We start from the raw sequence: 26,923 nt of genomic DNA, 5'->3' as shown, positions 1-26,923 counted from the left end.
TAATCTTCAAGTGGTCCACTGTCATGCCCTGCCTCGTCACTACATGACCGAGAAACTTCACCTCCTCTTGCCAGAACTCGCACTTCTCCAACTTCACGTAAAGCTGGTGTGCACCGAGGGTCTTTAAGGTAATCTCTAGATGCCACTCGTGCTCCTCACAGGTCCTCGAATATATCAGAATGTCGTCGATGAACACCACAACAAACTAGTCGAGATACAGATGGAAGACCTCGTTCATCAACTGCATGAATACTACGGGCACATTGGTCAGTCCAAAGGACATGACCTGGAACTCAAATTGACCATAGCGCGTCATGAAGGCTGTCTTCGGGATATCCTCATCTCGGAGTTGAACCTGATGATAACTAGACCGCAAGTCCTTCGAAAAAAACTGTGCCTCCTACAGCTGATCAAACAAATCATTGATCCTCGGTAGTGGGTACTTGTTCTTAATCGTGACCTTGTTGAGCTTACAGTAATCTACACAAAGCCTCAACGAGTCATCCTTCTTCTTCACGAAGAGTACCGACACTCCCCACGGTAAACTGCTTGGACGGATAAAGCCTAGATTGTGCAACTCATCCAATTGCTTCTGTAGTTCCGTCAACTCCAACGATGCTGGGGCCTTCGAAATAAGCATGGTACCAGGCACGAGATTAATCTAGAACTCAGTGTACCGGTGAGGTGGTAACTCCGGAATCTCCTGTAACACATCAAGAAAACCACAAACGACTGGCAGCTGGTTGAAACTCAAAGCAACTGACTCCTCAATGGCACACGACAACAGGCAGGAAAGCTTCTCTCCTCTGGGCTCGATAACAAACTGGAACTCTAGCATGTTGGGTATACAGAACGTGACTGTCCATGCGGAACAGTCCAATATGGCGTGGTACTCGGCAAGCCAATCCATACCCAGGATGACATCAAACTCAGACATCGATAATATGAACAGATCAGCAGACAAAAAGATATCTCTAATCAGAAGAGGTAAGACGAGCAAAATCGGTCTAACACTGTAGTCTTCCCCAAGGACGTTGACACCAACAAACCCTCACGAGTAGACTCCAACGGCAAATCGATCGATCGGCAAAAATCATCAACCATGAAAGAATCCGATGCACTAGAATAAAACAATACATGTTCAATGCAGGTAGAAATAGGGAGAATACCCTCGGCGACCCCTCCTAATGACTGAGGGTCCTGTTAGGCGGCATGAAATCTGCCTTGAGCCTGCTGGGGAGGTGCATGTCCCTTCTGAGGTCTTTGCTGTTGCTGTTGCTGCTGTGACAGCCTGATCTGCTGCTTCTGCTGCTATGGGAGAGGTCCCGGAGGTTGGTGCTGTGGTCAATACGACTGCTGTGGGGGCTGCCGCGAAAGTTGATATGGTGCCCTCGGCTGCTGCTGCTACAGATGGGGACACTCGTACCTACGATGTCCTGTCCTACCGCATCCAAAGTAAGTACCTGGGAACGGTCCCAGAGGTGGTGCTGGGGGTACTCCTGGTGCTTGGAATGCTGGGCAGGTCATGTGTCGCTGCTGTGAACAATGCTACTGCTGATGGGAGCTACTGGAGGGTGCCTTCCTCTTCCGGTCTCCTCTCTGGTCACGGGCCCTCTACAAACTGCCCCAATCTACCTCATAGACCTGGGCCCTTTGTACAATCTGCTCAAACGTCGGAAGCAAGCTGTTCTTAAAACTGCGGGCCTTCAGCCCCTCATAAACGATAACATACGTAGTGAACGTCGATAGCTCGAAGAAACGCACCTCATACTGTGACACAGACATGTCTCCTTGGACCAGAGTCTCAAACTCTAATGCATGCTGCTGTCGAACGTGCTCAGGAAAGAACTTCCGGTCAAACCGGTTTACAAAGTCCTCCCAGGTCTACTCGAAATCAGCCATTATCGCTCAGGTGATTAATGCCACCAGTGTTGAGCCTCGCTCTGGAGAAGAAATATAGCTAATGGGACCCACTGCTGGGTCATACATCTCATAGTGTCAAAAATCTTCTCTACCTCAGAGCGCCATATCTCTGCTGCAGTAGGGTCTGACACACCTAGGAAGTGCGGGGGATCATGCCATCGAAAGTCTCTGAGAAGGGCGCTCGCGTGCTCCTGCTCTGCCTGGGCTAGCATAACAACGGGTCGCCCGCCTTACCCCTGAAGGATAGCGGTCATCATCTACAACATCTGCTGAAGTGTTCTGCAGTCACGGGTGTTGTCGAGGCTGCGCCAGGCTCATACGGGGGAGCGGGAGTTGCTCGGGTCGCTCTCCTAGGCGGCATGTCTTACAGGAAGGAATAAGGGTCTATCAGCCTTGAGAATTCTCGAAGGCATAATCGTTAAGGGTCTATGTCGGAAAATCGCTAAGTTATTCAGACTTGAGACCTATTCATTCTAAGTTCATAGTAGATATGTGATGTGATCCTCAGGTATTCCCAAGTTATGTTTTAATACCAACTTGTCATGCCCCAAAATCAGAAAATGGGCTCACAAAATTTTCAATCGCCGAATCCGACGCCGACAGCCTCCGTAATGCCCCATTCTCGGCTCCCAGCACTCATATGCCAGATTTCGATCCTTGGATCCTACAAGGAGGATTTTTAATATGAATTTTTTATATAATGGAGCATAACCAAGTCACAAAACAACATCACCACATATCCACTATATCAAAAACTTTAAGTACAATGCGGAAAGAGAAATACAAGGTAATCAAAAAGCTCCAAAATAATTTAATGCGCTCCTTCCTCAGTGCTGCTGTTATCCAACACCACTTGCACGCAACGGTCATGCATAAGCTTACAAAAGCTTAGAGGGTGGTGTAAATGCATGTGCAAGGCAATTGCCAATTATGCAGTGTCAGAGTAACGCGGAAATATGCTAGTAAGTCCATGAATACTATCATCCGTACTAAGGCTATGCGATGCATGACATGAATGCTATCGGCCATACCAAGGCCATGCAATGCGGGGCCTACGTAGCCAAATGTCATATGCGAGATGCAACGCAAGCATGCCAGTCCTCATTAAGTACATATATCAGTACAGTTCTCCTTTGGGATATCACCGGGGTCTAGTACACTCCACACTAACCGCCACCTCCCTAGCTACACAGCCCAGCGAGTGGAAGAGACCACACTATCTGCCTGACTAGTAGTCTGCCAAGACCTACCTGGTTCGTTGATAGCAGACCTATTTGCGAGCTAGTCAAACTTAGCCTAGTTTACAATCCCCTCACTCGGGCGGATAAGACCACACTCCCTTCCAACCAACCGCAACATAGTGGGAGAGGCGGCCTACTGGTATTCGGCACTCGTGCACTCGTGTATCCACTCGGTCTAAACGTTGGAGCATTTCCTGGTACCAAAAAGGTTCTGGGACTTTTAACCTATGTGCCCAAGTGGTAGATCCAATATTTTTGTATCCAATCCGACCATCCAAGATATGCCTGTGGAGGCCATGCCCTGATGTCGTTAGGGCATACAATGATCATGTCACACATATGCGAGATGCATGAGTCACACCGTCCAGTCATGCAACAATCTTGCGCGTACTATGCGCTTATATGGGTAACTCTTATCAGTGAGTCCCATAAATAATCTGCTCAATGGCATATGCTATATATAATCACTCACTCCTCATATTAAGCATACATATGATGTGTATGGGCATGAATCATGGAGTTAAACTAAGCATGTTATATGGTGATGAACTATCCTCACAACGAAGATGGGCCTAGATGGCCTACACACAACAAGTATGGGCCTATTAATGGGCCCTAGGGAGAGTTACAATGCGGACATTTAACCAACATTATTCTTACAATGTGGACGTCTAACCATCATTGCTCCTAAGGCATGACCCGCCATAAACATCATTACATACACTACGGTGGAATCACACATTGGAATGGACCTTATATACATCCTATTGGGCCTTAACCCATGGGCCTCAGATACAATAAATGGGCCGCATCACATGGGCCTCATATACATCAAGTGGGCCACACAATGGGCCTTATATACATTGCAATGGGCCATAACCCATTTAGAGATCATTTTAGAGCATTTCCAAAGGAATGAATCGTATCGAAAGATCATCTGGACCATACCACAAATAGTAGTGGAGATAATGATTTTTTTTTCATTGTTATAAAAATTCCAAGGCCCACCATCACGTTTATTTTCCATCTAGTCTATTAGTAAGGTCACAAAGACCTGGTTGGGAGGAAAAAAAAATATCAATTTAATCTAAGACTGCTGTGGTCTAAAAAAAAGGACTTCAATGGTAGGCGTTCATCTATCCACTGTTTTCTATGGTGTGATCCACCAGATAGATTTGCCTCATTTTTAGTCTTAAGCTTAAGACAGATTACCAATTGGATGGACAGTTTGGATGCAACACATACACCAAAGAGGGCTCCTCATGCTGGTGCACACGCCACCAAGGTGGGCTCCAAAGAACCTACTACGTCAATAGTAGCTCTGTGCAGCACACCAGCCAATCCAATCCCTTCACAGGTGGGTCCCATGTGGGGTCCACCATAACGTTTATTTTCCCACCTATCTATTGATAAGGTCACACAGACCCATACAAAGAAAAAAAATTATATTTATCCAAAACATCTAGAACCAAAGAAGTTTCAATGGCAGACGTTCAATCCACCACTGCTTCCTACCGTGTGGACCACCTGAGCTTTTGTATACGGCTGATTTTTGGGGTGCCCCATTGTTTAAAGGGGCCCCATCAAATGCACGGTATTGATGTCCAGCACACATCCAGTGGGGCCTGCGGCTGGGACCCATGGTCCCTGCCCTTTCTAACTAGCAGCGCAGCAGGACGCTGCTGCAGTGTCCTCTAGACGACAGCAGCAGTAGCGCCTGCTGCTTAATATATAAATATATTATTTCAGTTTTTCCATGGTGGGGCCTGCATCAGGAGGATCCACTCTATCCATTGGATTCTATGGCTCATGATAGACCAAATGAGCCCAATATACAGCATGTTTTGGTGTGTAGAAACATCAAAGTGGGCCCTAATGGATTTTAACTATAAGAATCATTATTTCCTATGATACGGCCTGCCAGATATTCGGATTAGCTTCATTTTTCGGCTCAACGCCTAAAATAAGCTGAGAGATAAGATGAATGGTGTGGATTAGATCTATACATCAAGGTGGGGCCTGCATGAGCGGCCCACCCAAAAACTTTGAATCAAGCTGATATTTCTGTTTTTCATAGACAACATCCAAACCCTGCTGGACAGTCTGGACAACAGACATCGAGTAGGTTCTGGGTTGGCCCATCTGGCCATGCTGGGGTCCACCTAATATTTGTATTTTCCCATTATCCAGACCCTCCAAAAGCGGCAGCAAGGTGGCTGCAACGTGGGCCCCGATTGGGTCCACTTAGTGCTCAATATGGATGAAATACATACATCACAAATGGGCCATAAAATCAGGGAGAGAGAGAGATAGAGAGAGAGAGAGCGAATGATGGAGGGACCCCGACACTATGGGCCCTCCCTTCTATGAATTACAATATACGTCAAGTGGGTCCCATTGCATGTGGGCCCACCAAATCAAAATCAATAGTGGAGATTCCTCCTCGACCAAAATGGAAGGTCTAAATGACCCCTTTCAACTAGGAAAGAAAACATCATGATGGGGCCCATGGAGAATGACCCCATCATGGAATAATCATGTGAATCATGGTGGGCCATCGGCTACATATAGGGTCCAAAGTGAGATCCATACCATCAATCGGTAGGCCCCACTTGGCCCATCATTAAAACATGAAATCTAGGCCTACAAAACACCCACCGTTCGATCTTCTTGGTCCGATGAAATGCTAAACTCCTTATATCTCACTTTGATGGAAGATGATGAGAATTGAAGGGCTAGGATGATGGATCTTGGGGTTAGAAGTGGACCACACACAACACACCTTTTTCTCTCCTTGGAAGTGCTTAGACGTCCAACTCTTTTTTCTTGTTACTTGGAAAATGTGTAGAGAAAGAGAGGAAAAGGGTAGTTGTAAGAGAGGTGATAGGTGTGAGTGATGGATGTGAGTGATAGATGTACTTGACTTGATAGTTAACTTATGGTAGGTTGCTTATCTTAGGGAGAAAGAAAGCATGGGTGGTGTACTTGACTAGTGATGGGATGTGTACTTGATTGATTGATTGATTGATGGGATGGGTTGTAGAGATTCTCTTGGGTTCGCAAATGCGCGGCGTTTCTTTGATATAAACGCGGACCTACATCTCCTGGCCTGGGCATCGCATCGGTGTACAAGACCCGATGTTGGAACCGTGGCGACGGCGCGGTCACAATGGTACAAGTCTCGGATTGAGCCAACTCAGACTTACAGGATACGACTCAGGGTCGCGCGCAAATGTCAATTATAGGTCGAGAGTTGCTAAAATTTAACGGGAAGGATCGCGGGAGTCTATGGAACAGTACGAATTAGGATTCAGGCCTTACAATGCCCCTTCGTCGAGGCCTCGAGGGGTGCCAATGGCGGGTCAGGGCCCGCCCCAGAGGACCCTTCCGTCGAGCAGCCAAGGGCAGTAGAGGTGACCATAGGTGAAGGAGCTAAGGTGTCTCAGGGAGCCCTTACAAGCAAACTAGCTCGAGAGGTTTCTCCTTTAGAGATGGCTTCGAGAGAAGTCATCAATTTGGAGTCGTCGCCGGTGAGAGCCAAGGAAGGATAAGTTGAGGCTCCTAGGGTCCCTAGGCGCCCGAAAGTAAAGGTGGGGGAGACGTCGGGTTGTTAGGTTCCTGAGGTGGTGGCATTTGGGTTAGGATCTCCCATATCCCTTGCTCGACACATGGCAGTTCGAGCCCATTGGAATAACCAGAATGTAACCGAGAAGGAGGTCAAGGCGATATTGTCCTTGCGGCCTGATCCCCTCCTAGGCGAGGTAGCGTCAATGTTGATCAAGGTAATGGTGTCGAACTCACCTCCCCTTTTATCACCCCTGGACTTAATATTTTTCTAATAGCTAACTATGGCTGCTCGTTCTTTGCTTTTTTAGGGCGCTACCGGGGTCCTAGTTGCCCGTCGCACGTTTCATGAGATGAGGGGTCGCCTTGAGGAGGCGGGGTGGAGACTCGAGACCACGGGGCCGAGTTTCAAGCCAAGGCTACGGAGCTGGGAGCCACAACAACAGCTAGGGAGGCAGCACATACTGAAGTAATGTCACCAAGTTATGTGGGCCCACCATGATATGTGTTGTATCCACACTGTCCATCCATTTGGAGAGATTATTTTAGAGTACAGGACAAAGAATGAGGTAGATCCAGAGCATTAGTGGACCCATCATAGAAAAATGCAGGGAGAGTGACGCGCACGGTTGAAAACTTCCTAATGTCCACCATGATGTTTATTTGAGATCCAAACTTTTCATAAGTTGACATAAACATGAAAGAAGGGAAAGCACAAATATCAGCTTGATGGAAAACTTTTGTAGCCCTTATAAGTTTTTAATGGGAGCGTCACTCACCCCTGTTTTCTGTGGTGGGGTTCACTGGAGATTTGGATTGGAATCATTCTTTGGATCATGCCCTAAAATGATCTCTCATAATGCATGGTCGGTATGGATACAAAACATACATTATGATGGGCTTGCAGAACTTGGTGACGTCACTTAAGTTGCGAGTCTACTGACACGTTGAGTAGGGATACTCCCTACTCAAGTGACGTCACGTAATTCTATGAGTCCCACAATGATGTATATTTTCCAGACCGTCTATCCATTTGGAGAGATCAATTTAACAGATGAGCCAAAGAATGAGTCATATTCAAGCCTCGAGTGGACCCTACCACACAAAACAGTCGAGAGAGTGACGTCCACCATTAAAAACTTCTAATGGCAACAAAAGTTTTTGATCAAGCTGATATTTTTTTCTTTTTTTTCCTCCTTTAATGTTTTTGTCAACTTATGAACAGGTTGGATCTCAAATAAACATCGCGGTGGACCTTAGGAAGGTTTCAATGGTAGGTGTCACTCTTCCCACTGTGTTCGGTGGTGGGTCCACTCTAGATTTCGATCTAACTCATTCTTTGGCTCAAGCCCTAAAATAATCTCTCCAAATGGATGGACGGTGTGTATACAATACATACATCATACTGGGGTCCACAGAACTAGGTAACGTCGGTCTAGCTATTCAACCAGTCAGCAGCTAATCCGCGTCCTTAACATGGAGCCCCTGATAGGAGGCGGATTGCCTGATATGCTACACACCACAAACCTCAATGGTGTGTTGACGTCACCAAATTCTGTAGCCTCCACGTAGATGTATGTGCTATATCGACACTAGCCATTCATTTTTTGAGATTATTTCGGGACATTGACTCAAAGTTGAGGCCGATCCCAAGGTCCATGTGGACCACGACATAGGAAGCAGCAGGGACAAAAACACCTATTATTGAAATCTTCCTAAGGCCCACCCATCCAATCTGTTCATAAGGTCACGCATACCTGGATGAATGGAAAAAACAAATACCAGCTTGCTCCAAGACTTTTGTGACCCAAAAACGTTTTCAATGGTAGGCATTCAATCCCCGCTGCTTTTTGTCGTGTGGTCCACTTTAGCTTTGAATCTACCTTTTTTAAGGCTTTGTGCTAAAATAATCTCACAAAATGAATGGATGGTGTGGATAAAATACCCCACAGCTCCATGGGTCTACTGCAACGTTCAAGTGACGTTCGCCGGTTCAATTTAGGATGTGGGCCCAAAAACTAGGTAGGTAGAAAGTTAAAACGGGCCACACCATCGAGCAATAGTGGAGACCAAACTCTACTTTTGGGCCATATCCTAAAATGACCTAGGAAGCCTATAGACAGAGTGGATGTCACAAAGACATCACAGTGGGCCCACAAGACCTTTGGCTTACCCGGCTGTCCAAAACAGAGGTTACACGCAACTCATTTGGTGACGTGTACAAAGTTAAGCTGCAAGGATCGAAACATCACCCCAGCTAAAGGAAATTTCCGACTGTGCACTCCACCTTTTACCCACCGTCTTTTCTAAGCGCTTCTAAACTCTACTTTCCCAAACTACACCATTCTGTAGGGTACACTATTTTCAGACGAAAATACCTAGCACGAGCGCAATTTTGTCGATCTATAGCTACGGATTATAACCGTAGCTATAGGTAGCCATGGAGTCACAAGCTTTTGCACAATATACTCTATAGACCTATGCTACTAATAGCTGTGGTTATAATCCGTAGCCATATGTCCAGAGAACTAAAGCAACAATATTTTCAACTGAAAATAGTGTGTCAGTACAAAATGGTTTAGATTGGAAAAGTAAAGTCTGGGAGCATTTGCAAAAGACAATGGGTAAAAGGTGAAATCTACAGTAGGAAATTTCTCCCCACACCTAATGGCTGATGGTCGGTGCTCTATGGGCTCCACCATGATGTATGCGTTTCATCCACGCCGTCCATCTATTTTTTTAGATTATTTTATGGTATGAGACTAAAAATGAGGTATATCCCAATCTCAAATGGACCACATTACAGAAAACAATGTCAAATGAACCTTGACCATTAAAAACTTTTTGAGGGCCATAAAAGTTTTGGATCAATCTGATCTTTGTTTTGTTTCCCTTCATCTGGGTCTGTATGACCTAATAAACATATTGGATGTCAAATAAACAGAGCAGTAAGCCTTAAGAGGATTGTAATAGTGGATGTCCAATCACAATTGTTTTCCTGTGGTGTGGTCCATCTGAGATTTATATCTCTATAATTTTTTATATCAAACCCTAAAATGATCTGTAAAAATGGATGAACAAAATGAATGAAATACATACATCATAGTGGGGCCCACAGAGCACTGACCATCAGCCGCTGGGCTGGTGGGAAGGGAGTAGCCAATCCGTTTCCACAACCTTCACTGTCTGTCACTGTCCATTTATTTTATACACACCGTCCATCCGTTTTTCTATATCATTTTAAAATAGTGGACCAAAAATAAGGCAGATCAAAGGTTCGATTGGACCACACCATAAGAAGTAGCGGTGCTAAGGACGCCCACCATTGAAACCTTCACAGGATCCACCGTGTCATTTATTTTCCATCCAACCTGTTGGTACGGTCATATGCACCTGGATGAAATGACAAAATAAATATAATCCTGATCCATAACTTCTGTCGTCCTGGAGAATTTTTCAACGGTATGAATTTAATCATTACTGTGTTGTCCATTTAAACTTGAATATACCTTAATTTTGGTTTGTTATTCTAAAATGATATGTAAAAATGGATGAACAGTGTAGATAGAAGTCATACATTACAGTGGCCCCTCGATGCACCGTGGGGCCTCCGCCTGTCCCTAGCTCGGAACAGGGGGGGGTAGTACCTAATCCGCGCCCCTCTCATTAACGTCCACGGGTCATGGCCCTACAGTGAAATGATGCGAACCGAATCTCATTCACACATGATTTAAATGCCCGTGAATGCACCAACAGGAAAAGTGGGATGAGAATGTCGACCACTGAAACCTTTTAATGGGGGTGCTCAAACCTTAACGTTTTCTATAGTGTTGCTCACTTTGAACTTTGAATTTTATTCATTGTTTGGCTCCCACCCTAAAATAACCTGGGGACCCTGATGGACGGAGTGGATGTCACACGAACATGACAGTAGGTTGTCTTACACAGACTCTGTTTCACAGTGGTTACACACAACTCATGTACGTACCTCTGTATGCAACAACCTACCATAGCCCACTTGGTATGAAAGAGTTGAGCTGCAAGGATCCAAAATGGGTCCATCTCTCCCACCAATCAATGAGGCCGGATCCTCTTCTCGCCACACGCAGCGATATCATGTTTGTTGCATTATGATTGGGACATATCATCATTTGCATATAATCCAGCACTGCTGACAATGTCAGGGATGATGGGATGATGCAGACCAATCACATTAAATAAGCATAAAATCTGCTAGTGGCAAGTAGAGGATCCGGATTCTCAATCTTGTATCTCATTAACGTGTCTTGATCCCCCGGTTAAATAATGTGAACCGATTCTCATTCACTCATCGAGAGATAAAATTCTGCATATGTAACCCATGATTTAATTCAAGAACTTTTTTTTTTTCTTGACGGGGTTTTTCTCCTTAGTTTAGGGGAGAGACAGTGCAGTGGACTGAAAATTCGGAGTATTTCACCGCACTGCTCAACCGGTCGAGTGGGCTGCTCAACCGGTCAAGTGGGGGTCGTGGGTGGCGCTCAATCGGTCGAGTGAGGCTCGACTCAAAGTCCAACAACCATCTGATGAATTTTCTCTGAGGTACTCGACCAGTCGAGGGAAGTGCTCGACTAGTCGAGTGAGCCGCTCGGCCGGTCGAGGATTCGGCTCGACCAGTCGAGGTTACACAGATTTGAATCCGGATCTTTCGCAGACTATGGAAATCTGAAGGCCTTTCGCAAGGGCTGCGAAAGGAAGTTTCCTAAACTATAAATAGAGGTGCCTAGAACCTTTATAGGCATTGCAAGAGGGTTTCCTAAAGTTTTGCAAGGGTTTGCTAAAGGGTTTAGGGCTATCAAAGGTGTGTGTGTGTGTGTGTGTGTGTGTGTGTGTGTGTGAGAAAGAGAGAGAGGAAGCTTGTGGAAGAGAGGTTATGCTCGTAAAGGTGATCTACTATATATCAATGCTTTCACGTCCTTGTAATCGGTTAGATCTCTCTGTTTTTCTTTTATTCTCTTATTGTTTATTCACTCCTGCGTGAGTGAAGAAGGTTGTAACGTTCTACTTCATAGTAGATTGTTGATCTGAACGAGGTCCCATGGTTTTTACCTCTTTGAAGGTTTTCTACGTAAAAATCTCTTGTGTGGTGTTGTTTATGCTTTGATTTATTTTATTGTTTTATTATCCCATAATTCTGGTTTGTTTTCGGAGGCTAGATCCTAAAGTTTTGTGCAAGATCCCCAACAAAGTGGTATCAGAGCCGGGTTCATTGAAGGGAGTGGGATCGGTTCTGAATTATGGAAGGTGGTTCATCAAGGATGATCAGCCTCAATGGTTCTAACTGGACTACATGGAAGGCTAAGATTAAAGACTTGCTTTATTGCAAGAACTTATATTTTTCAATTTTAGGCATATCAGAAAAATCCAAGGATATGTCTAATGATAATTGGAAGAAGTTGGATCGGAAGACGATGGGGTTTATTAAACAATGGCTGGATGATTTTGTGTTCCACCATATGTCTATGGAGACCTCAGCCACTAACCTATGACTGAAATTACAAGGGTTGTATAAGAGGAAGATAGCCGGCAATAAGATTTTCTTAATACGACGACTTGTGAATCTCAAGTTCAAAGATGGCAGTTCTGTGGCCGAGCACATGAATGAGGTTAGCAATATATTGAACAAGCTCTCCCTTATGAAGATGGTCCTGGACGATAAATTACAGGCTTTGCTATTGCTTAGTTTACTGCCTGATAGTGGGGAGACATTGGTGGTGTCTCTAAGTAACTCCGTGCTAGAAGGAAAGTTGTCCATAGAACAGATAACTAGTTGTCTCTTCAATGAAGAGACAAGGAGGAAGTCTCAGGGTTCTACTCGGCAAGAGGCCCTTGTGACACAGGAACGGGGGAGAGGAAAGAATAGGAAGGGCAGGAAAGCCCAAGATAAATCAAGAGGCAATTCGAGTAGTAGGAAAGATGTTAAATGCTGGAATTGTGGCAAGAAGGGTCACTATAAGCATGAATGTCATAAGAATAAAAACGACAAGAAAGAAAAATGAAAGGAGAAGGAAGATGAATCAGATTCCACTACTGTCGCTTCAGATGGTGACGTTGTAATTATTCTTTTAGCAGATCATGATGCTTGTCTCACGGCTACAAGTCAGGACACCGACTGGGTGATCGACTCAAGAGCTTCTTTTCATGCGACTCCACGTAGGGACTGCTTCACAAGCTACAAGTCAAGTGACTATGGAACCGTGAAGATGGAAAATTCTGGCATATCGAAGATCGTAAGGGTCGGTGATATTTATCTGAAGACCGATGTGGGTTGCACATTGGTTCTCAGTGATGTGAGGCATATCCCAGAGCTTCGCCTTAACTTGATGTCGATGGGAAGGTTGGATGATAATGGCTATGAAAGCTGGTTTACTGGTGGGCGCTGGAAGCTCATAAGAGTTCGTTGATCACAGTTAGAAGAAAGAAGTGTTGCACCCTTTATAAAGCAAGTGTTAGTGTGTGCAAGGGTGGGTTGAACGCTGCAGAAGATTCAATTATTGACATGTGACACAGGCGTCTAGGCCACACGAGTGAAAAAGGGCTTCAGCTACTAGCGAGGAAGCGGCTCCTTCCAGATGTGACAGGTATACCTCTCAAAACATGTATTGATTGTTTATCAAGGAAACAACATAGAGTTTCATTTGTTAAATCTGCTTCTCATGTTAATAAAGTGCATGCATTAGATTTGGTTTATTCTTATATTTGTGGTCCTATAAGACAAAAACCTTGGGTGGGGCACTGTATTTTGTCACTTTTATAGATGATGCATTTAAGAGGGTTTGAATGCTTTGAAATCTAAAGATGAGGTCTTTGGTGTGTTTAAATTGTTTCATGCTATGGTCGAGAGAGAGACAAGTAGATCATTGAAGTGCATCTACACTAACAATGGTGGTGAATACATTTGCGACTTTCATGAGTATTGAAAGTCTCTGGGTATACGGCATGAATAGACGGTTCCCAAGACCCCCCAACATAATAGTGTGGCTGAGTGAATGAATTGCATCATTATAGAGAGAATCAGATGCATGTTATCCCATGCGAAATTGCTCAAGACGTTCTGGGGAGAAGCAATGCACACAGCAGTGTATCTATTAAACAGGTCTCCATAAGCCCCGTTGAATGGAGAAGTGCTTAAGAAGGTGTGGACTGGATAAGATTCATCGTACAGTCATCTCAAGTTGTTTGGATGTAGGGTATCCGTTCACGTACCAAAGGACGAGATGTCCAAGCTCGATATGAAGATCATGCAGTGTGTGTTCTTGAGGTACGGTGATGAAAAGTTCGGTTATAGATTGTGAGATCCGACCGAGAAGAAGCTCGTCAAGAACAGAGATGTGATATTCTTTAAAGATCAGTATATAAAAGACATTGGTAAGTCAGAAAAGAACCAGCCTAGTTCAAGTGAGATAGAGGACATGGATTCGGTTATTCCTCCCATGATACCTAATGACAGGGGAGTACAACAAGGTGTAGAAGACGAGGGAGTTCCTACAGAAGATGGACCAGGGGAGCAACCCCTATCTGATCCACCTATTGAGCCACGAGTGAAGAGATTATCTAGGGATAGACAACCGTTTAAGAGATACTTGCTGCATGAGTACATTATTTCACTAATGGGGGAGAGCCAGAAGATTATTATAAGGCCCTAGCTCACGAGCAGAAGGGGGAGTGCTTGAAAGCTATGTAAGAGGAGATGGTATCCTTGCATAAGAACCACACCTATGATACGGTGAAATTGCCTAAGGGCAAGAAAGCTTTGAGCAACAAGTGGGTGTTCAGAAAGAAGGTTGAGTAGAAGAATTCACAGACGAGGTTCAAAGCCAGACTTATGGTGAAAGGGTTTGGTCAGAGGAAAGGCATAGACTTCGAGAAAATATTCTCACCAGTGGTGAAGATGACATCCGTACGGGTGTTGCTTGGGTTAGCGGCTAGCATGGATCTAGAGATAGAGCAATTAGATGTTAAAACTGCCTTGCTCCATGGTGACGTGGAAGAAGAGATCTACATACACCAACCAAAGGGGTTCGAAGTCAAGGACAAAGAACATATGGTGTATAAGCTGAGGAAGAGCTTGTATGGGCTGAAACAAGCTCCACGACAATGGTATAAGAAGTTCGACTCGTTTATGTTGAAATATGGGTATGACAGAACGGAGTCGGACCACTGTGTGTTCACACACAAGTTCTTAGATGGTGATTTCTTCATTCTGTTGTTATACATTGATGACATGCTCATCATGGGAAAAGACATGAAGAAGATCGACAGGCTGAAATAGGAGTTGAGTAAGTCGTTTGCGATGAAAGACTTGAGCCAGGCTAAACAGATTCTAGGAATGGAGATAACCCGTGACAAGCAGCAAGAAGCTTTGGCTGTCACAAGAGAGGTATATTGAGAAAGTCTTAAAGCGATTCAATATGAATGCAGCGAAGCCGGTTAGTACTTGATCAGGGTCGAATATTGCATATTAGACCCTAATCATTACCAGATTTTACGTATATGATAATGCTTAATGGAGTATTTTAATTGTATTTTTGTTACAGGATGAAGTCAGGAGCGTTAATTGAAAATTGATGTTAAAGGCATGGATTTCATGATCCAAAGTCTCCATCCAAGATTTCATCAAAGTTATTTCTTTTCTTTATTGGTGCCTGGGATCTGAGGAAAGCAAGCCAAAGGGGCCCGAAAAGGGTCCAGAATGCAAGATCACATGGTTCCCGCTATCCGATCAGTTCGAAACTTCATACATGAGATGAGGGCCGTAAATTAACCGTACATATTAAATTTCAGCCATGGAAGATCTCGGGAAGTGGTCCAACGGACAGATCAGCCTATTAATCTCCAATTTGGGGCCCACCTGATCTTTGGAACTGCCTCAACTTTGGTATTGACGGCTAAATTACCATGATAAAGAGGATGGATGGTGTAGATTTCTCGTAAACATCACGGTGGGCCCTGTGTATGAGGAGTGTGCACACTGCACATTTTCACCGGCTGCGCACCGCACCGCTGGGACGGTCAGTGAGAGCGCTGACCCGTCTCTCCGCAAGCCGACCGCGGTCGTCGGTTGTGGGGCCCACCTAGTGTCCAAATGGACAATCCAAACCGTCCATCCACTTCCTGGGGCAGCCATTACCATTGCCAAGGTGGCAAAAATTCAAATGAACGCATAGATCAGAGCCCAGCCGTTCAAACGCAGGTTGGACGGCAAGACAGAAAGCCGCGTGGGCTGCACCGAATCCACCCCAAAACCAGTCAATTCTTACTGATTTTTTGAGCTGAAACCAATGGATGGCGTGGATTCCTGTGAAAAGTCCAATAATGGACCCAACCATCATCGCAGCGTCGGTTTGGCGTCCGCGAAACGCACGGACGCTGCCAGTTTTTGCAGAAATTAGTGGGCCCCACTCGTCAACCTTCCAGAAGATCTGATCCGTCCATCGTGTAGAGGGCTTCGAGAGGTTCAAAACCATGTTGAAATTCCTCGCCCATGCGTACACACGTGTGCGGTACAGAGGCCAAAAGTAGACTGCCCCGGGACATTTAAAACTGAGTTTTTTGAAATTTCTTCTGCGGGCCGCGCTAATGGACCTTCAAAACCACCCATTCTTGACTGAAATTTTGTTCTGAATCCAATGGATGGGGTGGATTTTCCAGAAAATACCTCTGTGGGGCCCACCGATCACGTCAGCGCCGGACGTGCGACAGGCTACGACTCTGCCACCGACCCCAGCCATCCAGCAGCTATAAAAGGGGAGTTTTGGACGTAGGAAAGGCATTCAGAATGAGGGGATTCCAGATCTGAAGCAAGGGAGAGAAGAAAGAGAAGAAAGAGAAGAAAGAAGAGAGAGAGAGAGATTGTTTGGTTTGACGTTTTTTTATGAATTTTATTTAATATTTTTTATGGATTTTATGGGTCACTAATCTCTCAGCTAGGGCTGAGATGAAGCCCCTAATTTGATTAGCTCTTGTATTGGTTGATTTACTTTGAATTTCAATTAATTTGTTTCTTTCTTTAAGTGAACTTTATGGGTTTAAATTCTATACTTCTCCATCTATGAACTTGACCAAAGTATATATATGGATGCTGTTTGGATGCTTATTATAGGTGCTTGTGTCTGATCAAGAACAGGTTTCCTATAGAGGAAGAAACAGGATGCTTTAATGAATTGTACATCCCTTATGCCCGACCAAGGATATGGGATATGTCATTCATGGCATTGCTTAAAGGAATTAGACAGTCTGTATGCCCGATTAAGGACACAGATTGTGCTTTCTCTATTTAAGTGGTATCAATCTAGATCAAGGTGAATCAATAGACAAAACAAGGGTTAAGATAATTAGGGGTGGATTCGAAAGTCCTAGTGCTCTCTTTCTGATTGAATTTTCTTCTCTGTTCTTAATTGTTTTTTTTTCCTAAAATTGTGCTTAGTAGTTCATTCCATTATCTGTTGGATTAGTTAAGGAGAGTCATAGATTTGAATTGTGATGACCAGTCCTCGTGGGAAAGATCTCGTAATACATACCGTATCTGCATCTGATTCGTATACTTGCGAGTTTAAATATCATTTAAATCGTGTTGGTTTAAATAAAACATCAAGTTTTTGGTGCCGTTGCCGGGGACTGTTTCGGTCCAATTGGATTTAAGATTCTCTCTTATCATAATTCATAGTCTTCGGTTTTTTACTACCTTTAGGTTAAATTTTTTTAGAAACTAACCTATTTCCTGTTTTGTAGGGACCTGACATAAACTACTAATTTGGAATTAAGGAAGGAAGCTGCTAAATAGCATTGTCTTCAAAAGGAGGAGCTCTCAAATCTTCAGACATTCATCATCTCCTTTTCTCGGGTTCTTCTTTCCAATTCTCGTTTACATAGCTTTCTCTTGTTTTTAGGAATTCATAACTTTTTCCTTTAGTTTTATTCATCTTAGGTTGCATCTTAGTTTAGTTTTCTTTCTTATATTAATAACATAGTTTATGCTAGGACGTAGATCTCTGAACATAGAACTAGCACCGTTTGATCCTGAGATTGAAAGAACAATTCGTGAAAGATTGAGAAATAATCCTGTTGAAATGGCGAATGAAACTGAAGTTAAAGCTCTCAAAGATTATTCAGCTCCTGTCCAATTTAATGCGCCTTCATGCATAGTGTTGCCAACCACTACGGCAGCACACTTTGAACTTAAACTTGGAGTCATACAATTGTTGCCATCCTTTTATGGATTGGACAAGGAGGACCCATATCATCATGTGAAAGAATTCTTAAACATTTGCTCCACCTTTAAGTTCCAAAACTTCTCAGACGATTCGATCCGCCTACGCCTGTTTCCTTTTTCTTTGAAGGATAAGGCGAAAGCATGGTTGAATTCTCTAGAAGTTGGATCTATCACTACATGGGACCAACTGTCTAAGAAGTTCTTAAACAAGTTCTTCCCCGTTCACAAAACCAATGCCCTCCGTAGAGAAATTACTAACTTCACACAAAAAGAGGGCGAGCACTTTCATGAATGTTGGGAAAGATGGAAGGACTTGCTTCTTAAATGTCCTCACCATGGTTTTGAGAAGTGGCAACAAGTTCAATACTTTTATGATAGTCTGACACCACAGAACCGTCGCATGGTTGATGCCACCAGTGGAGGGTCATTCATGACCAAAAGTGATGTCGAAGCGTGGAACTTCTTTGAAACCTTGTGCGAAAATTCCCAGCAATGGGATTATTCAAATAGAGGTGACAGAAGTCCCCAACCACAAAAGAGAGGTGGTATATATGAGATAGGAGTCATGCCAGAGCTGAGCGCCAAGCTTGACAACCTGACAAAGAAAGTTGATGCTCTGGTATTAAATAAAGGACCACCACAAACAGCTCAAGTCGAGGCATATGCCACATGTTCTAGTCCTGCCCATCCTATGCAGTCTTGTCCATCTGGTACAGCATTCCCAGAACTTCTCTCTGAACAAGTTCATGCTATGAACACTTTTCAAAAATCTGGGAATGATCCTTACTCGAACACATACAACCCAGGGTGGGCTAGAATCCAAATTTCTCTTGGGCAAAAGGACCACAACAAGGAGGACCATCTGGAAATCCTCCCATGCAACCGCACCTCCAAGTTGGCAGTCAACAACCTCAACAGTTTCCACAATATCAACAACTGCTTACACAATCAAGGAAACCATCTCTTGAGGATACACTCCATCTTTTCATGCAGAGTTCTCTCCAATTCCAAAAAGACACTCAACAAACCTTACTGGCCAACCAGCAAAGCTTACATGCAAATGCACAATCCATTGCCAAGCTGGAAGTACAAATGGGTCAACTAGCTGCCACATTGAGTGAGAGAGAGAAGGGCAAGTTCCCTAGCCAACCTGTAAGACCCGTGTCCTAATCCGTACCATTTCATTAGCTTCCGCGGTCCTTCCGGTCAAATTCCGGCAACCTTCGCACCGTATTCGGTGTTTGCACACGATCCTAAGCCAGGTCCCGCGCACCGACGTCGGCTTGATCCGAAAGTTTTATCATAGCGACCGCGTCGTCGCCGCGGTTCCAACGCCGTGACTTGCGCACCGAACCGATACCCAGGCAAGAAGATGCCGATCAGCGTTTATTCCGAAGAAACACCGCGCGTTGCGGATTTCGAGGGAATCTCTACACAATTATTCCCATCAATCAACCATAAATGCATCCCATACATCAAGTACAACAACCCATCCCTCTTTCTCCAAAGTCAACTCTCTCTCTCTTCACCCATCCCTCTTTTACACACTTTTCAAACAAACCCATGCTTCATTAATTACACCCATCACTCCATCACCTCATATCACTCCCATCCTCTCATTTCTCTCTCATTTTCTCATATCTCTCCCAAGCAACTCAACCCCCCTCACGTCCAAGCTTTCTCTCCCTCTCAAGTGTGGCCCACCTTCCATCTTCCATCTACACCCTCCCATCTCTCATCCACACCATTAATCCCCCATCATCCTCCATTAAAAGTGAAGGTAAGGAGCTAAGGAGTCCAAGGGAGCAAGGAAAAGGAAGATAAGGTGGGTGAATTGTCATTATTTTAAATTTTAGGGCCCACTTGTTGGTGGGACCCATTTGGATGTATGTGATTTAATCTAGAGGGCCCATAGTGGCGGGGTTCCTCTACCTCACGAAATATCTCTCTCTCTATCTCTCTCCCTTCTTTCTTTGTAACGGTGTAGATCCCACCAGTATGTGTTACATCTACCCCGTCCATCTACATCAGATGGTGTGGCCCACTCTATTGCAGGTGATGATCCACCCATCCATTGTTTAGATGGCCCAATGCTATATATATATATATATATATATATATATATATATGTTATATAAAATATGTATAATATAATGTGTATCATATATATAATATAGTATATATTATATACATATAAGATGGTGGGCCACATCTACGTGGGACCCACCATAGCAATGAGATTAGGAGTTGGTCGCTGGACGTTGGAAGTGAAGTGTGTGCACTAACGTGGATGTGTGCCAGCAAACACAAAAAAAAAGGGGTTAGTTGCCTTTTTGGGGTGGGCCACCTATGTAGGCCCCACCTTGATGTATGTGCTCAATCCAATCCGTCCATCTTCCTCTCCAGCTCATTTTAGGCGTTGAGCCAAACTTTGAGGGTAATCTGGTTCTCAGGTGGGCCATACCATAAGAAATAGCGATATCACCCTTGAAAACCCCCTAGATCCCTCAATTCGTCAAAAGCAGGCCGTATATTAGACTCGTTTGATCGGTCTTGGTCCATGGAATCCGATGGCTGGAGTGGATTCATCCGATGCGGGCCCCACACAGGAGTTTCTGCAAAAAAATTATTTTTTTCAAAAAAAAAAAAAAACAACAAACTAAGGCAGCAGCGCCTGCTGCTGCCATTGTCAGGACGCCAGAGGGCGGACGGACGGACGGACCGGTTCCACGTCCAGCCGTGGGCCCCACCATGATGTGTATTTTGCACATCCACACCGTCCATTCATTGCCCACCTCCCTGGCCGTGGGCCATTCAAAAAAATCAGCCTTATACGAAATTCATGTGGGCCATACCATTTAAAATCATGTGAAGACATGTCAAAATATATAAGATCACTTGGTGGGGCCTACCTGAGTTTTGGATGTTGCCGAAACTTGGTCTGTACGGTCATTTATATGGGACCCACATAATGGGTGGGCTGGATTGTGAATCACATCTCGGTGGACCCCAAAACAAAAAAAAAATAATATATTAATAATAACATTTTTTTTAAGCAGCAGCGCTGCTGCTGCTGCTGCAGCAGTGACGGGCGGACGGACGCTGGGGCCTCACGGCTCCAGCTGTGGGCCCCCACGGTGATGAATTTCGATCATCAACACCGAGCATTTGATGGGTCCCCACAGTTCATCCGTCCACGCCAAAAGTCAGCTGTATATGGAACTCTGGTGGGCCACATCATTTAAAATCATGTGTAGTCATGCCTAAAATATATATAAAATCGTTGGTGGGGCTTACCTGAAATTTGGATGCGACTGAAACTTGGTCTGTACCCTCAGCCAAGTGGGACACACATAATGGATGGGCTGGATCTGGGAACCACATTTTGATGGGCCCCACGTCCACCCCATTCGGGTGGCCCTATAACGGGTTAGACGTCAAATAAACATTTTGGTGGGCTCCCTGCCCGGGCGACCTGATCAACAGGTTAGATGAAAATAAACATTTCAGTGGCCCCTCGTCCACACGATCTATCAATGTGTTGTACGGAAAACAAACATTACAGTGGGCCCTATCCAGGCCCACGTGATCTTATGAATAGATTAGATGATAAATAAATATTATAATGTGCTCTACCCTGGTCCATATGACCCTATGAACAGTTGGGTGGAAAATAAACATTATGTTGGGCCTTAGATGGGTAGAAAATAAAAAAAATTATATTGGGCCTTAGGCTGGGTGGAAAATGAGCATTTTGGTGGGCCCCACTTATGTAAGAATGGTAAACCACACCCTTTATTAGTGTGGGCTCCATCATAATGTATGTGTTTCATCCAACTGTCCAACTATTTTGGAAACAATTTAAGGCCCATTATGGAGGCCCATCTTCATGCATTAGTGGTCCTTGTTGAGGCCCACCTTGATTTGTACTAGACCCATATTAAGAGGCCCATTGAGGCCCACCTTGATATAGATATGGGGCTCATGTTATGTAGCCCATTTGATGTATTTGGGTCTTTGCGTCAAGGCCCAATTAGACGTACAAAAGGCCCATTACAATATGTGATTCATGGGAGGCCGTGCCTTGGGAGCAATGTTGGTTTGATGTCCACATTGAATGGATAATGTTGGTTAAATGTCCGCATTATAACTATCCCTAAGGCCCACTGATAGGCCCAAAATTATGGTAAGTAGGCCGTCTATGCCCATCTCCATTATACCTAGAACCCATCTCTTATTACATGTTTAATATAGATGCATGATTCATGATCATTCGCACCATATGTATGCCTGATGTGAGGAATGACCGATCATAGCATTTACCTTTGGATAGACTGTTTATGGGCTCCCTGATAGGCGGGGTTGCCTCATATAAGTGCATGGTATATTCAGGGCTGTTGCATGACTGATAGTATGATTCATGCACTTGCATTTGTGTGATTGTAGTTACTGTATGCCCTAGCGACATCAGGGCCATAGCCTCCCCAGATACATCGTGGATGGCAGGATTGGAGACCGAAAATATTTGGTTCGAGCATACGGGCACCATAGATGTCCCTGGGTGAAAATCCCTAAACCCGATGGTACCAGAGGATGACTCCAATGTCGAGACCGAGTGGATATATGAGCGCACGAGGGCCGAATACCAGGAGGCCGCGTCTCCCACTGTGTCGTGGTCGATTGGAAAGGGGTGTGGCCTTACTCGCCCGAGGGTAGGGGGCAATACTAGGCTGAGTTTGACCAGCTCGCGAATGGGTCCGCTATCGACGTGCCGGATAGGTATTGGCAGACTATTGGTCAGGCGGATAGTGAGGTTTCTTACGCTCACTTGGACTGTGCGGCTAGGAGAGCGACAGTGCCATTTGGAGTGTATTGGACCCCGGTGATTATCCAGAATGAGAACTGTACTGATACATGATGAGGATTGGCATGCTTGAGTTGCATCTCGCATCGCATGGCTGTGTTATGGCCGATAGCATTCATATCTTGCACCGCATAGCCTTAGTACGGCTGATTGCATTCATGTGCTCATCACCATGATTCTGCATCACTCTGACCTTGTATTTTAAGCACGTTTATATTGCGCACACACTTACACCACCCTCTAAGCTTTCCATAAACTTATGCACGATTGATGCGTGCAGGTGACGCCAGGACGCAGTCGCAGCCATAGTCTCGCTGTAGTTGGAGCGTGCAGCCGAGCTTCTGGAGTTTTGTTTCTTTTATTACATTGTATTTTCCCTTTCTGCCGTATTGTACTCAAAAGTTTTTGATCATAGTGGATTTTGTGGTGGTGTTCTTGTGGTTATTGTTTGTGGGTTATGCTTTTGTTATGCTCATTATGAATCAGACTAATGATTTGAAACCCTCCTTGTAGTATCCCAGGATCAGAACCTGGTGAATGGGTGCCGGGGTCCGAGAATGGGGTTCTACAGAGGCTGTCGGCGCCGGATTCGGCGATCGGAAATTTTGTGAGCCCGGTTTTCGAGTTTGGGGCGTGACAGAAGTTGGTATCAGAGCATAACTCGGGAATAACCAAGAACAACATTACATGTCTGCTATGAATGATTAAGTCCTAAGTTCGGATAGCCTAGCGACCCTTAACGAGCGTGCCTTCGAGAGTTTCAAAGTTAATAGGCGCCTTCGCTCTTTCCTGTAGGACATGGCGCGCAGGAGAGTGACCCGATCGACTCCCGCACCACCATCGGATACTTCAGCTCCACCACCTGCGGCTCCCGCACTACCACCTACGACCCCTGCTCCACCACCAGAGATTCCCTCGCCCGCGAGGATGTCGCTCCTCTACGAGCTTCATACGCCCATCCCGAGGATCTGCACCTCCACCGATACCGGTGCGGATCCGACTATATCCGTGAGTGCTTCTCGTTGCAGCAGATCGCAGCGTGCGGCCGCACTCAGGAGCGGAGCAGACACTCGGTTGTTTCACCGGCCCAGCGAGTAGGAGCGCGCGAGTGCCCTACTTCGAGAGTTCCGGCAGTTTGACCCTCCGCGTTTCGGGGCGAGCGATCCGACAACGAGAGGTGGCGCTCGATGTGGAGAAGATCTTGATACCATGTCATGTACGGCCGAGCGTGAGTTCGATTGGCGGTGTTCCTTTTCAGGGCGAGGCCGAACCGGTGGACCTCGGTTACCGCGTCGCGAGGCGACTACGTGCGGACGTGGGATGATTTTATAGATCGATTCGAGGAGCAATACTTCCCTGACCACATTCGACGTGAGAGAGCACTAGAGTTCGAGACTTTGGTGCAGGGAGACATGCCGTGGCACAATACGCGGCTCGTTTCGTGGCGCTGTCGAGGTTTGCGCCATATATGATTGATGATGAGGCGGAAGGCCCGCCGTTTCGAGAGCGGCCTACGTTACGGTCTTCGAGGCCGTGTGATTGGGCACGAGCTTCCGACCTTTGTTGTAGTGCGGAGGGCTCGATTTATGAGGATCGAGTGGGTTGTCGCGCAGCCGACGAGAGATCGAGAGGAGGGGTCGAAGAGGCGAGACCCCCTCCCGGTAGCTCCCAGCGGCGCGGCGACCACAGAGGTACAGGAGCCACCCACTGCTAGAGCACCAGGCGGCCCAGCACGTCCGCGCCACCCAGCGGCCGTTTGCGAGGACTTGTTTTGGATGTGGTGGGACGGGGCAGCGCCTGTCTGAGAGCCCTCGCCCTCATCTGCAGCGGTCGAGAGGATCGCAGCAGCCTCACCTACATCCGCCGAGAGCACCACAGCGCCTCGGCACGGCGGCGACCTCGGCGGCATTCTCCAAGGCCACGAGCCCCACCGGCGGCGACCACGCCACCTCGCGCGAGACCCCAGCAGCAGCGAGGCGGCAGTATAGGCGTCGCGAGGCGAGCGCGCACGGGGACCTCAAAGGGGACAGGCACCTCCCGAGCCAGCTCAAGCTAGATTCTACGCGGCTCAGCAAGACCGCAATCATCCGGAGGAGTCGTCGAGGTATACTTCTGTCTTTTCATGCATCGCTCGAGTATTATTTGATTAGCGCTTCTCACTCATTCATGTCCGAGGGTTTCGGCCGATCGACTGGATTGCAGACAGAGTCGACTAGTGAGGGATTGACCTATCTTGACGCCGTTGGGGAGGACCACAGGATTGGGTCGTTTCTGTCCCTCTTGCCTGGTTCTTGTCGGTGATATCTTTTTACTGCCGACTTGTTTGTGCTGCCGATGACATTTTCGCGTTATCTTGGGCATGGATTGGCTTGCGAGTACCACGCTATCTTGGGATTCTGCGAGGGCGTCACATTACGCATACCAGCTTGCCGCGACTCGATTCTCGGCCGAACCTAGAGGAGAGCCGTTATCTTGTTTGATGTCTTGCCATCGAGGAGCCTATTGCCTTGTGTATTGATCGGTTGCCGGTCTGCGACTTCCCGACGTGTTCCAGGAGATTCCGGGATTGCCTCCGCCGTCATATTGAGTTCCAGATTGATCTTGTGCCCGATACCGCGCCTATCTGAAGGCCCCGTAACGTATGGCACCGATGGAGTTGCGTGAGCTGCAGTGTCAGAGTTGGGCGAGTTGCGTGAGTTGGGATTTATTCGTCAGAGCAGTTCGTGGGGAGCGGCGGTTCTGTTCGTTAGGTAGAAGGTGGGGTCGTTGTGGCTCTGCGTAGATTACCGCGAGCTCAACCGGGTTACGATTAAGAACAAGTACCCGCTCCCAAGGATAGACGATTTATTTGATCAGCTGTAGGGTGCACAGTTCTTTTCGAAGATTGACCTGCGTTCTGGTTATCATCAGATTCGTGTCCGAGAGGAGGACATCCCGAAGACAGCTTTCAGGACGCGTTATGGTCATTTCGAGTTTCAGGTCATGTCCTTTGGACTGACCAATGCGCCCGCGATTTTCATGCAGTTGATGAACGAGGTCTTGCAGACCCTTCGTGCATATCTCGATCAGTTTGTTGTGGTCTTCATCGACAATATTCTGATATATTCGAGGACCCGTGAGGACCATATGCAGCATCTGGAGATCGCCTTGCAGACCCCTCCGTGCCCACCAGTTATATGCAAAGCTGGAGAAGTGTGAGTTTTTGCAGGAGGAGGTGAGATTCCTCGGTCACGTGGTGACGAGGGAGGGTGTCGCGGTGAACCCCTCGAAGGTTGAGGCAGTGCGTCAGTGGGGTCAGCCCACGACTGCATTCGAGATCCGCAGTTTCCTTAGTTTAGCGGGATATTATCGGCATTTTATTGAAGGCTTCTCTCGTATTGCAGCCTTATTGACCAAGTTCACTCGGAAGGGCGCAGAGTTTATTTGGAGTGACGCCTGTGAGCGAGCATTTATGGAGCTGAAGGATCACCTGACGTCCGCTCCTATCCTCACTCTTTCCTCCGGGAGTGATGGATTCGTGGTATTTACCGATGCTTGGAGTTTTGGATTGGGTGGGGTCCTGTTGCTGCACGGTAGAACTGTAGCATTTGCTTCTCGCCAGAACTCAAGGTTCATGAGCTGAACTACCCCACGCACGATTTGGAGTGGCGGCGGTTGTCTTCGCCCGAAGGTGTGGAGACACTATCTCTATGGGGTTAGGTTCGAGCTCTTCTCTGACCACAAGAGCTTGAAGTACCTATTTTCTCAGTCTGAGCTGAACATGAGACAGAGACGCTGGATGGAGCTTCTGAAGGATTATGATTTTGATCTCCAGTATCACCCAGGCAAGGCAAATGTGGTGGCGGATGCCCTTAGCCGTCAGCCACGAGGCCTGGTGGCACATATGATGATTCAGGAGTGGAAGATGCTCGAGGATATAGCAGAGTACGACTTTGATTTTGGTCTGCAGTCTTCTATCGTTCAGTTATCGAGCCTGTCGATTCAACCCTCTCTTGTCGCAAGGGTGATCGAGGCTCAGCAGACAGATGAGTCGTTGCAGGATTACCGAGCAGATGCGGCATCTGAGAGTCAGACAGATTG

The 26,923-nt window shown here is 46.1% G+C and overlaps 1 protein-coding gene and 1 non-coding gene across 2 annotated transcripts; both read right to left on the bottom strand.

The window, feature by feature from the left end:
• Positions 1 to 1,203: 1,203 nt before the first annotated feature.
• Positions 1,204 to 24,752, bottom strand: LOC131225165 (uncharacterized). Its single transcript, XM_058220632.1, has 3 exons — positions 24,462 to 24,752; positions 1,636 to 1,848; positions 1,204 to 1,311 (listed from the first exon to the last, which is right to left on the bottom strand). Exons 1-3 carry the CDS (start codon positions 24,750 to 24,752, stop codon positions 1,204 to 1,206), a joined length of 612 nt encoding a protein of 203 aa, XP_058076615.1.
• Positions 18,215 to 18,321, bottom strand: LOC131238107 (small nucleolar RNA R71). Its single transcript, XR_009167522.1, has one exon. It is a non-coding gene; the product is annotated as a small nucleolar RNA R71 (small nucleolar RNA).
• Positions 24,753 to 26,923: the final 2,171 nt, after the last annotated feature.

Source organism: Magnolia sinica, chromosome 2 (assembly GCF_029962835.1).
Source record: "Magnolia sinica isolate HGM2019 chromosome 2, MsV1, whole genome shotgun sequence".
Classification (NCBI taxonomy): domain Eukaryota; kingdom Viridiplantae; phylum Streptophyta; class Magnoliopsida; order Magnoliales; family Magnoliaceae; genus Magnolia; species Magnolia sinica.
Note: the sequence above shows the minus strand (reverse complement) of the source record. Positions and strands in the feature narration are given on the sequence as shown.

Coding starts and splice junctions, on each gene's coding strand:
- LOC131225165 (XM_058220632.1), bottom strand. CDS start 24,752: ATGCCGCCGAGGTCGCCGCCGTGCCGAGGCGCTGTGGTGCTCTCGGCG. Junction 1,849..24,461: donor ACCCCTCCTCTCGATCTCTC/GTCGGCTGCGCG, acceptor TTTGACCGGAAG/TTCTTTCCTGAGCACGTTCG. Junction 1,312..1,635: donor AAAGGGCCCAGGTCTATGAG/GTAGATTGGGGC, acceptor CCTCTCCCATAG/CAGCAGAAGCAGCAGATCAG.